Below are 12,300 nucleotides of genomic sequence, written 5' to 3' on the forward strand. Positions count from 1 at the left end.
GTTTTTGTACCAGGATGTGATGCATCCTGTCAGGATGGACTCCATAGTACACCTGGAGAATCTGCACAGGGTTGTGGGGGTCATCCTGGCTTTACTCAGTCTCCTGAGGAAGTAGAGGCGTTGTTGGGCTTTCTTGACTACTGCTGCAGTGTGACTTGCCCATTTAAGGTAATCAGTGAGGGCGACTCCGAGGACCCTAAAGCTGCTGACCTGCTCCACAGCCTCACCTCCGATGTTGCCTGTTTGTGGAAATCCACAATCATCTACTTAGTTTTGCTAATGTTGAGGGTGCCACCATTCTGCCAGGAGTCTGACCTCCTCCCTGTAGGCCATCTCATCATTCTCGCTGATCTGACCTATTACAGTGGTATCATCAGCAAATTTGAGGATTCTAATTGTGGCTCTTTTAACTACTTCTAAGTTTTGAAATGCACCTATCAATAAGCACTTGTTTAGTTAAAAGTCTAATTTTATAAAATTTTCTCCTGGGTCTTTATTTAAGTCTCTGTTAAGGTCTGAATTGGTTCTTCACTCTTATGCAATTTAGATCTGATATACTAACGTGAGGTGGCATGGTGACACAGTACTACTGTGTAGTAGTAGCCTCTGCCTCACATTAAGGAGACCAGGGTTCACTTCCTGGGTCCTCCCTGCTTACAGTCTGCATGTTCTCCCAAAATCTGCGTGGGTTCCCTCCAGGTGCTCTGGTTTCTTCCCACAATCCAAAGACATTCAGGTTAGTTCGATTGGTGAGGGTAACTGGGCCCTGTGTGTATGTCTAGGAAATGTTTTGTTGGGATAGGTCCCAGCTTCCCCATGGTTCTGCCCTAGATAAAGCAGGTTTAGAAAATAAATGGATACTGATGTGACTCTTTGGAACTAACTTCTTGTGCTGTGTATCAAAAATTGTTGGTAGTCAATGTCTTCTTGTGCACATTTAGTCATTCATCTTGCAGAGCCAATGCAAGTTTGCTGCTGGGTACCAAAGCCTTCCCTGGCAGCGTTGGGTACAATGCAGAAAACAGACTTGTTATGGATCAACTAACCTAAGCTGTGGAAAAAAACCCACAAAACATGTGGAGAACATGCAAGCTCCAAATGGATTATGTATGTCTAATATGAGACTAAAGCCAAATATTTGGAGCTGTGAGCAAATTTGGCACTGTGGTGTATATTTTATTCACTTATTTAACTTTACTATGATCTACCATTTGCTTGTCATGCGTGATCACGTCTTGAATTGCTCATTTTATCTCGTCACTTTGAAATGTCTTCAAAGAAAGAACCAGCGACACGCTGAAAAATAACTACGTGGTGTGGTGGAGAGCAGCACTGTAAGGACCTTCAAAACACACGCTTGATACTTTGGACAATCTAGGAGAGTAGGATGGACTAGCTTGCGGGGCTGAATGGCCTGTTTTCGTCACAACTTTTGTAATGGTCTTTTGCGCCCTGAATGCTACTTTGTGATGGTATGCTTCATAAAGGCGCTATACAAGTTAAAGTCCGGCAGCGTGAAAGGATGAAGCCACGCCCACTCCCAGTCCAAATGCCACATGCCAGACCATGAGAACCCATAGCACATTGTCTGTTTGTTTTTTGCCGCAATCCATTGCCTCTGCTTAATACAATAAAGAGCAATATCAGCGACGTGGGGCCAATTAGCACTCAGGCGCCGCCAGGTATGGGGGTCGCGCGCACAGTCCCGTGGACGCGGACCGCGCGTGCACCCCCAGGCCACAAGTACACCTCAGGCACAACGTTGATTCGCCAGACTGACCTGACATAACTGCACTGAAGAGACGACCTAAACCGCGGACACCTGACCTCACTACATCCCAGCGGCCCGAGATATTCAAGGCTGAAGCAACTATAAGCATCCACATCGTCCTGCCCGTCCGGACAGTATTCCTAGCCCTTCTCGCCCGCCCACCTTTTACTCACCAGCTGCGGAGTGGGCGCTTCTTCCTCGTCGACGGGGCTGATGTCGCCTGCTACCTGAGGGTCGTCACTTTCCGAGTCGCTCTCCCAGGTCGAGTCACATTCCTCCACAGTGCTGGGCTCCCTGTACTTCCAGCTGCTCAGCAGATTTCCCATTTAAAAGCTCTCCTCCCGGTTCAGAACTCGCCGCGTCCTTCCTTCAGCATGCTAGCGGATCGGCGTGTCGCTCCGTCCCGCCCCCTCCCAGGGCCAAAAAAAAAGCAGAAGAAGCCAAAAGCGATAATGGCAGAGACCGAGCGATTTCTGACAGGAAGCGCCGCCGCACGTGCCCATGCACAGCAGCACTCCCCCTTCAGTGCACATTAGTCCGAAAATACAAGCGGAGGCGGAGGTGGCAGCGGCGGCGGCAAGTGGCGTCCTACTTCACTGGCTGGGTCGTAGTTGTAAGCAATAAAATGGAAATAAACAGAGGTCAGTGATCATTATTAAGAACACCAAAATGTTATATGGGCGGTATTTTGCTTTAGATTTTCTATATTTAACTTATATCTCAGGTTATTATAGCGGAGGCTGGCTTGCTTTTTTAAAGAAAAAGTGATTAAAGGACTCTGAGCGAGTGGCTAGATTATTATATTTGCAGTTATTTAATTAGATAATGTAAGTTGTCAGACTCATAACACCCATTCTTTGACAGCAGATTGATGCGCTGATGTTTACCCAGACAATTGTCAAATTCACGAATAATATGTAAAAATCCAAATAAGCATCCATAAAGTGTCTATAAAGTATTAACTCCCTTGGAAGTTTTTAGATTGTATTGTTCTACAACATTGAATCAGACTTCTGACACTGATCAAGAGGAAAAAGGCTCTTTAATGTCCATGTAGTTTTGCTTATCTAATGATGCTCTGGGCTCTGATCCAGTACTTGTATTTCTGAATGGATGAGTAGTAAATGACAAAAACGGAAATCTTAATTGTTGGTATAATTGTAAACAATAAGGTTCTTAGAAATAAACTTGAGCCTTTAGCATTAACTGGCAAGGCAGAAGTAAAGATTTTTTTGTGTAATCATGGACTCTGATCTTACTTTAAATAACACATTAACCAAATAACGAGGAGTGTATTTTTCCATTTAAGGAACATTGCAAAAGTTAGACCTCATACAGCATTGCAAGATGCTCAGAAATCAATTCACGCTTTTGTTTTTTGTCTACTAGATTACAGTAATTCACTCCTACTACCTAAGAAAGACATAAGTTGATTGAAGTTTAAAATGCAGCATCAAGAATCTTAACGAGAAAAAGAACATCTGAGTACATCTCACCGGTCTTACCATCGTTATACATTATTGCCCCATGTCCTTAGAATTGACTAAAATACTAACTATTACGGTTAGGGTTAGGCTTAGGGTAGGGAATAGGGTTAGAAATTAGGGTTAGATAAGGATTTGAATAATCTTTCTCCTTTCTATATTTTGGAATGTCTGTCCCCCTACATTCCAAGTCATAATCTTAGATCTTCTAAGCATAAAATAAGTGGTGAGGCGGCCTTTTGCTGTTATTCACCTAAAATCCACCATACTTTACCAGTAGAGATACACCAGACAAACAGTGTGAAACATTAACAAAAAAAACTCCTAAAAACGTATCATTTGTCTTTTTCATAACTACATTTTAGCTCTTCTCCTAATAGACTGCACATGCATAGACTTGTCAACTTTTTCATGGATCTGCAGTCATCAGTAATCTCACATTTGCTTTCTTTTCTGTTTTTCTTTTTTTTTCAGATCAAGCACAGTGCCACTGTGATGTTTGAAACAAAGCAGATACCCCAACTTTCCATGAGACCCTTTTGGACAAAGCCTAAAAAACAAGCAACTACTTAAGATCATTTACGTTAGGTTGACTGCCCAGGTGGGGGCTGGGTGGCCTTTTGGCCTTAGGACCCCTGCAGATTTTATTTTTTTCCAGCTGATCTGGAGTTTTTACATTTTTTTCTGTCCTCACCGGCTATCATCTTATTTTCAGACTCATCTTCAGAGACTTAAAAAGGTAATCTATGTGTAAGAACTGTAATTTTTTTTATCAATTATATATCTATTTTATTTAAGTATGTATTGATTTTTGTACATATGTTGTTTATTCATTATTATTCTTATCTGATTTTATTCTTCTTTTCTGGTAACTATTTCTTTGACATCTTATAAAGCACTTTGAGCTACAACATGTGTGTGAAAATGTGCTATAGAAATGAAAGTTGTTGTTAAATCTGTAAAGTGGTCTGAATTAATTACAAATATAAAACATAAAACAGCTCATTGCATAAGTATTCATTAATATGGCACCCCAAAAGTTGATATTAAAGAGTCTTTTTCTGTCGAGTTACGTAAAAAAAATGTCAAATTACATCCATCATGATTCAGTACTGTGTAACTAAAATATGATCACTTCCAAGGGGGAGTACAGTTTTTCGAGGCACTGAACAGCCATACACTGTCAAAGCCACTCAGTCCAGGTCAAAGATATGGGAGGCTGTTGCCCATCCTGACAGGATCAGTTATTACGTACAAACAAACCACGGATGGAGCTTCAGCACATTGGAGGGCACAGACAGGCACACTCACTAATAAGGGACACATTTACATGACAGGCACGTCTTTGAAATATCTCGTAGACATGAAGAGAATGTGCAAACTTTATATGGACATTTGAACCCAGTCTCCTGTATTTCTGAGGCAGCAGTACCAATAGCTATGCCACCCAAATCCTAAAAATGCAGGTGTAGTATCCATCTATCCATCCATTTTCCAACCCGCTGAATCCGAACACAGGGTCACGGGGGTCTGCTGGAGCCAATCCCAGCCAACACAGGGCACAAGGCAGGAACCAATCCTGGGCAGGGTGCCAACCCACCGCAGCATGTGTAGTATGTTAAACACAAAATACCTTCAAAGGAATTATCAGTTGAAACATTTATTATGTAAGCTTGCATGCAATAAAATTAAGTACTGGAAGTTAACACCTACATTCACTGCTCAACTGAATGGACTTCTTATAATAAAAATGATGTGAACAAAAAGCTGCGTCCACTCTACTACCTTGTCATTTAAAGATACAGACGTTGATCCCCATTTTTACTTTTCATCCACACTATCCCAACATTTTTAAACCCTCAAAATGGAGACTTTGAAAACCCTCTCCAGAGGTGTACATTTCTGAAAGTGATGGCTCAGTGTTGCAATATGGACTAGCAAAAATATACACTTTTAAAAATGCAGAATCTAATTGCACATCCCTGATTGGATCCTGATCATTACAACATCTCATTCCTTAAATGGTCATCCTGCATGGAAGATAATCAAATTCCCACATACCGGACAAGGAAGAGTTGCTTTCCATGCATATGTATATTGTACAGTCTGAATACTGCATACAGGCACAAGAGGCAAATAATTTACTGGTTACTATAGTTCTGTGATAAAACCGGGCTGCGGTGTTGCTGTCCCTTCGAGCATACTCAGTTAGGTAGACATTTGCGTTTTTGTATGGATGGAAATACTTTCATAAATGATGTAAAAATGCAAGTGTAGACGGTTTTCGTTTTAAAAACACTGCTTTTTAAATGAAAATGTAGTAGTGTAGATTTAGCCTAAAACTATACAAATAAATATAAAATGTCAGAGTCTGTATGTTAACAGTTGAGGAAGATGAAAGAGGAACACTTATTGAACATTAGTTGTCTTGATTCCACAATCACAGCAATTATCATCAGTTGAAGTTGAGTGGCTTTTCAGCCCAAAGCCCATATCAGTCATCCATCCATAGACTGGAAATAAATGGACTGCTGGATGTTAGCAATTGCATTATTTGTTTTCCTGAATGGGAAATAAAATATAAGTAAAAAACATGAAATGTTAGAAATATTTAAAATTGTAGAGGGCCTATGTTTTTAATTAATGAAGATGAAAGGAGACTACTGTTTTAACAGCAGGGAATCTTCCCAACAATTACTCAATGATAATAATAAATTGCATTATATAGCACATACTAAACAAATGAATCATGAAATCAAAAAGACATCTCCTTAATATATTTTTGGTTTTTTTTTCTAAAAAACAATAAAATCAGAAATAAATAAAATGGAGACATATATTTTTTTAACATGTTTCTAGAGAAAAGCCAAGCAAAATGACACCTTTTATTGGCTAACTAAAAAGATTACAATATGCAAGCTTTCGAGGCAACTCAGGCCCCTTCTTCAGGCAAGATGTAATACAGAAATATAACATGGTTTAAATAGAGTTTTATGGCCAGAAATGAGGATTTTTTGCGTCTCTCGGACTGACCCAGGCAACCTGACCACAGATCCACAGTGTATGGAAAAACTCATCAGAAACTTCTAAAGACTTTGTTGGATGGTCATCTTATCAAACGATCTTGATTATACAGTGTTCTCCTGTCTTTCTAAATGAATCTGAGCCTGGAGAGGTCTATTCATTTTTTACATCTTAGATGTCTCACTTAAAGGTTTTGCAGTGCTGTATCTGTCCTGGTGTCTATATAAACACAGGGAATTCTACATCTTGCCTGAAGAAGGGGCCTGAGTTGCCTCGAAAGCTTGCATATTGTAATCTTTTTAGTTAGCCAATAAAAGGTGTCATTTTGCTTGGCTTTTCTCTACATTCATAATGGCTAACACGGTACAACAACCTATTTAACATGTTTCTCAAATTTTTCTCCTCAGAAAAAAAACACCCCAGTGTTCTCACAAGTGTCTCCTTTTGAGTTTCAGCACAGATCTCAGCAAAGTCACACGATTAGCTCAGATCCTCCAAATCGTATCTTGACAATTTTTTTTTGCAATCTGAAAGTATTTGTATTGTGTGCTCAGTAATATATTATGAAATATATAGATAGTTGTTTGTGGTAACAAAACACTTTACTATGATTACAAAACTGTAGTCCTTGCTCCTGAATAATACCATTGATTGCTCTAATTTATATTGTTGGGCCTCAATTAGATCATACTCATTGTGGAAGAAAAGCCACAGCACAGCAGATAAGACTTTGGACTCGAAACCCTGAGGTTGTAGGGTCAAATCCTGCTACTTACACCGTGTGACCTTGAACAAGTCACTTCACCTGCCTGTGCTCCATTTGGAAGACCAAAAGCAATAACTACTCGTATCTCAATTGTTGTAAGTCACCTTGGATAAAGGCATCAGTTTAATAATATGTAAAAACATATGAAATCTTGAAGGAGATTAAAACAGGACTAGAAACAGATCTCACAAAATATAACATACTTTTCAAACCAAAGTCTCAATTTTGACTCCTATTACCTCAGTTGTATATCATGTCTCCTTTTTGTCTCAAGCTATTTCTCCAAAGGAATTTTAGGAGAAACATCTGTGAAAAAATTGATTCTTAAATGAAACATAAAGGAGAATTTCTTTTTAAGTTTCATGAACCATCAAAGATCAACCTTTGAGCAGTAAAATGTTCCTATGGGATATCATGCATTAAAAGCAGTGAGAAATACTTTGTAAAAAAGAAACGAAAATGATCATACTGATTAACATAAGAAACATAAGAAATCTGACAAACGAGAAGAGACAGTTCAGTCCATAAAGCCGTTTTTTTTTAAACTAATAGCTAAGCTGTTCCAATATCTCATCCAGATACGTCTTAGAACAGGGGTGTCAAACTCCAGTCCTGGAGGGCCGCAGTGGCTGTAGGTTTTCATTCTAACGATCTTCTTAATTAGTGACCAGTTTTTGCTGCAAATTATTTCTTTTAATTAGCTTGACTCAGGCCCCTTAGTTGTTTCTTTTTCCTTAATTAGCGGCCAAACAATAATGAGACACGAAACAAGCAGCCACATGAGCAGCTCACCTGTGCCCATCACACAGAATCTGAAAACAGAGAAAGTTGGAGGTCTCAGTACATGCTGATCTCTCAGGTCATCAAAACATCTTGATGGTATTCTTAGAAACAAAAACATAAAATCATCAGTCTTGGAAATGTCTGCTGTGACAGAATGAATAATAAAATAACAGGTTTAATTAACAGCAAGCATTGGCTTCTCATTAAGAAACTGGTTGGAGTTTGAAGCCTCAGTTTAGCTGGTTTTCTGTTGGCTCGTTTCACTTCTCATTTCTGTTTGGCTGTCATTTAACAAGGAAACAAATCAATTCAGAGGATTGAATCCTTCTAACAGGGCTATTAAAATGAAGGGAAAAAGTGAATTAGGAGTGAAAACTGGTCACTGATTAGGAAAAGGGTTAGAATGAAAACCTGTAGCCACTGTGGCCCTCCAGGCCTGGAGTTCGACACCTGTGTCTTAGAGGTTGCAAAGATGACTGCTTCAACTACAAGTTTTGGTAGTTTGTTCCATAGTCTCACAACTCTTTGCATAAAGAAGTGAATTCTGGGCTTCAGTCTTAAACACACTCCCTCTTAATATCCACTAGTACTAAGTACTGTATGTAGAAAATAAATTTGGTTACTCACCAACAATGAAACGACGACTTGTCAGATAACTAAGAGTTCAATTTTACTACACAACAAAAGAGAGCGTTACAGCTCTTCTAAAGGAGCCTCTTCAGGCGACTGTGTGGCACCGCCGTTGTTCTTCTTCCAGAAGTCTTCAATCCAAATCCCTAAAGCAGATACCTTCCAGACTACCACCTTATTACGTCCACTTACAACTCGTTTTGCGCCCTGGTTAAAGGGCACCGTGGCTGTAGATCTTATATTCTTTTCCTCCTTTTTAAATAAAAAGAATCGTGGACTCATTGATGCCAAAATGGTGTCCTACAGTGGTGGCAGTCGTTAGCATCTTCCATTGGCACTTGGGTACGGCCCCTGAAGCAGTAGCAGGAGCAGATCGTTTTGGAGACATAACGAAGGGCTTGACTATGCACAAAGATAAACATAAAAGAGCACAAAAGTTAACTCTTTACACAGCGAAACACGTTGATGCTAAATGAGCGAGACGAGACTTCCTGCTTAATGCAGTGGAATCGAATTCGGCACTCCGTCGCTGAGCCAGTCAGCACACAGGAACTTAACCGCGTGCTCTGATTGGGTAGCTTCTCAGCCATCCGCCAATAGCGTCCTTTATATGAAATCAACTGGGTAAACCAACTGAGGAAGCATGTACCAGAAGTAAAAAGACCCATTATCCGCAGAAACCCACGAAGCAGCGAAAAATCCGCATTATATATTTAGATATGCTTACATATAAAATCCGTGATAGAGTGAAGCCACGAAAGTCGAAGCGCGATATAGTGAGGGATTACTGTATACAGAAAGTCAATAGTATCCTGTATATCTACTCCATTTACTATAACAATTCCTTTTCTTACTTAGAATAATAATCTTATTTAACAGTTTGATCTTGCCACAGGAGCCCTTTTCTCGGTATCACCTGTGAAAGACAGCTACCAGTTCAGCCTGGCCAGGACACCCTGGAGATGGAAGGATGGGGAAAGGCAGCTATGTGTGGACACTGCCACCCCCAAAACGCTAGATGGCAGCTCCCCTGGAATGCAGTGGTGCCCCGGATTCCCGCAGGGCACCCTGGGACTGGGAATTCGGTTTCTCAGCCCTGTTGGGTGCCTCCAGGGGGAGCTGTGAAAGGAAATGGGGAGTCTTGCTTTCCTCATAGCCCGGAAGAAATAATGGATTACGACGACGGAACGTCTGAAGTACTTCCGGGCTGATTAAAACCTGAATTCTCCATCTGGGAAATCATGTGGGAGGAACAGCAGAAGGGTCAAGAAATATATAAAGGACAGCTGAGGACCCAGCAAGTGAGCCAGAGTTGGTTGGAGGCGGACGATGTTTGCTGGGAGGTGTGGAGGAGAGAATTGAGAATATTGTTGTGCCTATTTAATTGTCTATTGGTGGCTGTTGTGCTTGGGGAGCACTATTTTACTTCGTAGTGTTTTTAACCAGTGTCTTGCGTCTGTCTGTCGGGGTTAAAAGGGTCAACAATGACCCCTAGCATCCACTCATTTACACATCCATTATCTGCAATCATTAGTCCAGTAACATACAAAGGCTTCTTCTTCTCCATACCCCCTTTCACAATCCAGACCCACCATTCACGTCAGAGTATTCTCCTGTGACAGGTGCCAGTGCATCACTTCTCCTACATTGCTGCCAGATTCCGATCCTCTGAACATTTTTTAAAACACAAGGGACCATATGCCTATCCATTAACCTTATTTACTGTATTTCTTGTACAATGTGTCCTGCAATTTATCTTCAAGGGAGAGGAAAATAGCTTGCCAATTATTTTGGAGATGATTTCAACATTGTTTCGGAGAAAAACCTCTACAAACATGTTACAGCACATTATACCTCTCTTGATCTGTCTACTTTTATTTTATCAGAATAATTTTCTGATGCCCATCAAAAACAAACAGAAATAGCTGGATTTATTTTTAAAGCTACTGTATTGATTTTCACAGCACTCAGAGACTGTTCAAGATCTGTAAGTTCTTAGGCGGGTGACAATCATGCCTGTTCTAGCCTTCCACCCTTTGCATCTCATTTGCCCTCCCCACCTCAGTTATACAACTGGTGAAGGTTCAATAATCAAACTTTCATCTTTATAACTTTTATTTTGTCACCATGGAGCATTCACTTGCATTTCTTTACATACACTAATAATTAACAATTTACAAATTTCTGGGCACTGTGCAAGTAGCAGCCTTTTACAGAAACTCCATATTTCTATCTGGTTTTATTACTAAACTTACTTACTTTTTTACTAGTTACTAGTCTTATGTAAGATAGAATTGATCTGGCATCTGGCTTGTCACTGATGGTAGCCACTAGAAACTGGATAAATGGATTTTAAATAAACATTTGTGTAAAAAGCCAAATTTCCCCCTGGGGACAAATCAAGTTCTATCTATTGTGGTAATCAGCCTGGCTACAGACAGACACAGGACACCCAAGTACAAAAACACACACGTTTATTTTCTTTTATAGCACATAGTGCACAAATCACCAACAATGTTCTGTCCTTTTCTCTCCTTTTCTCTCTCTTTTGTCTTCTCCAGCAAGCTCTCTCCTTTGCCTCCAGACTCCCGCTTCCCAAATGGAGTGAGGCGGCCCCTTTTATATGGTACCCGGATGTGCTCCAGGTGCTCGTTGATGACCTTCCTGAAGAACTTCCTGGTGTGGCAGAACTGCTGCAGTCCATGGCTCCAGAACCAGGCGTTGCGGTGGAGCAAGGTCCACTATCGTCTGCTACATTATCTATCTACAGTGCATCCGGAAAGTATTCACAGCGTATTACTTTTTCCACATTTTGTTATGTTACAGCCTTATTCCAAAATGGATTAAATTCATTTTTTCACATTGTCATTATGGGGTGTTGTGTGTAGAATTCTGAGGAAAAAAATGAATTTAATCCATTTTGGAATAAGGCTGTAACATAACAAAATCTGGAAAAAGTGATGCGCTGTGAATACTTTCCGGATGCACTCTATCTATCTATCTATCTATCTATCTATCTATCTATCTATCTATCTATCTATCTATCTATCTATCTATCTATCTATCTATCTATCCAGTTATGAGTAAACTACAAACTATGCAATTTACAATTACAAATACAAAGTACAACTGTTTGTGTTAAGTGACTTTTTTAGGGTCACATAGCGGCAGAGTGGCATCCTTATTATTTAGGATCTTAATCTTTACCTACTCTGCCACAGTGTCAACCTACCAGTTTGTCTGTGATATATTTTTTTTTCCTGGAATTTTCAAAGCCTCTATGTCCTGGTGAAAAAAGACTGCAGGGTTTCATTTTCCTAATTACACATAAGCTACTCTGCATAGCCAGAGAGCTGTGAATCATCTCCATTTAGACAATATTTTAATTCGGCAAAGAAAACAGCTGGCAACTAATCTAGAATGGCTCTAGTGAACAGCTTGCAAAATGTATTCTGCACATACTTTATAAGCCCATCTTCAGGAAGCCATACTTGTGGATTTGTAGGCATTTAAGAGATTTAATAATAAAGAGCCAAAAGTGCGTCTTTATAATTTCAACAAAGAAAATGCATTCCAGAACTCAATAGTCTAAGGAGAGTATTTACATTACATTTATTTTTTTAGCTGGTGGTTTTATTGAAAGCAACTTGCTAATCACAAGTGTACTCTTGTACTACAGTTGTTTTCATATTTCTTCATTTGGATTACTGGCTCTCACACAGGGTCACAAAGTGACTCTCATTAAGATTTAACTACTAATCTTATGATTTACAACTTATTGTTTTAGCCACACACTAGGCAACATGAAAATGGTAATATTTCTTTGCAGGATGTGTTTTTCA

General features: G+C 39.9%; 1 protein-coding gene and 1 long non-coding RNA gene across 2 annotated transcripts in view; one reads left to right on the forward strand and one right to left on the reverse strand.

Annotated features, from left to right (window-relative positions):
* Nucleotides 1-2,258, reverse strand: part of ogfrl1 (opioid growth factor receptor-like 1) — a 123,752-nt gene extending 121,494 nt beyond the window's left edge. Inside the window, exon 1 of the mRNA XM_039738168.1 lies at nt 1,945-2,258. Within this exon, the coding sequence (XP_039594102.1) occupies nt 1,945-2,097 (153 nt within the window). The 5' untranslated portion in view covers nt 2,098-2,258. The remainder of the gene's footprint in view (nt 1-1,944) is intronic.
* A 69-nt stretch (nt 2,259-2,327) lies between these two features.
* On the forward strand, nt 2,328-11,194 carry LOC120516479. The gene is made up of 3 exons (XR_005630853.1): nt 2,328-2,412; nt 3,730-3,994; nt 11,020-11,194. It is a non-coding gene; the product is annotated as an uncharacterized LOC120516479 (long non-coding RNA).
* The last annotated feature ends 1,106 nt before the right edge of the window (nt 11,195-12,300 follow it).

The sequence above is a fragment of the Polypterus senegalus genome, chromosome 16 (assembly GCF_016835505.1).
Source record: "Polypterus senegalus isolate Bchr_013 chromosome 16, ASM1683550v1, whole genome shotgun sequence".
NCBI lineage: Eukaryota > Metazoa > Chordata > Cladistia > Polypteriformes > Polypteridae > Polypterus > Polypterus senegalus.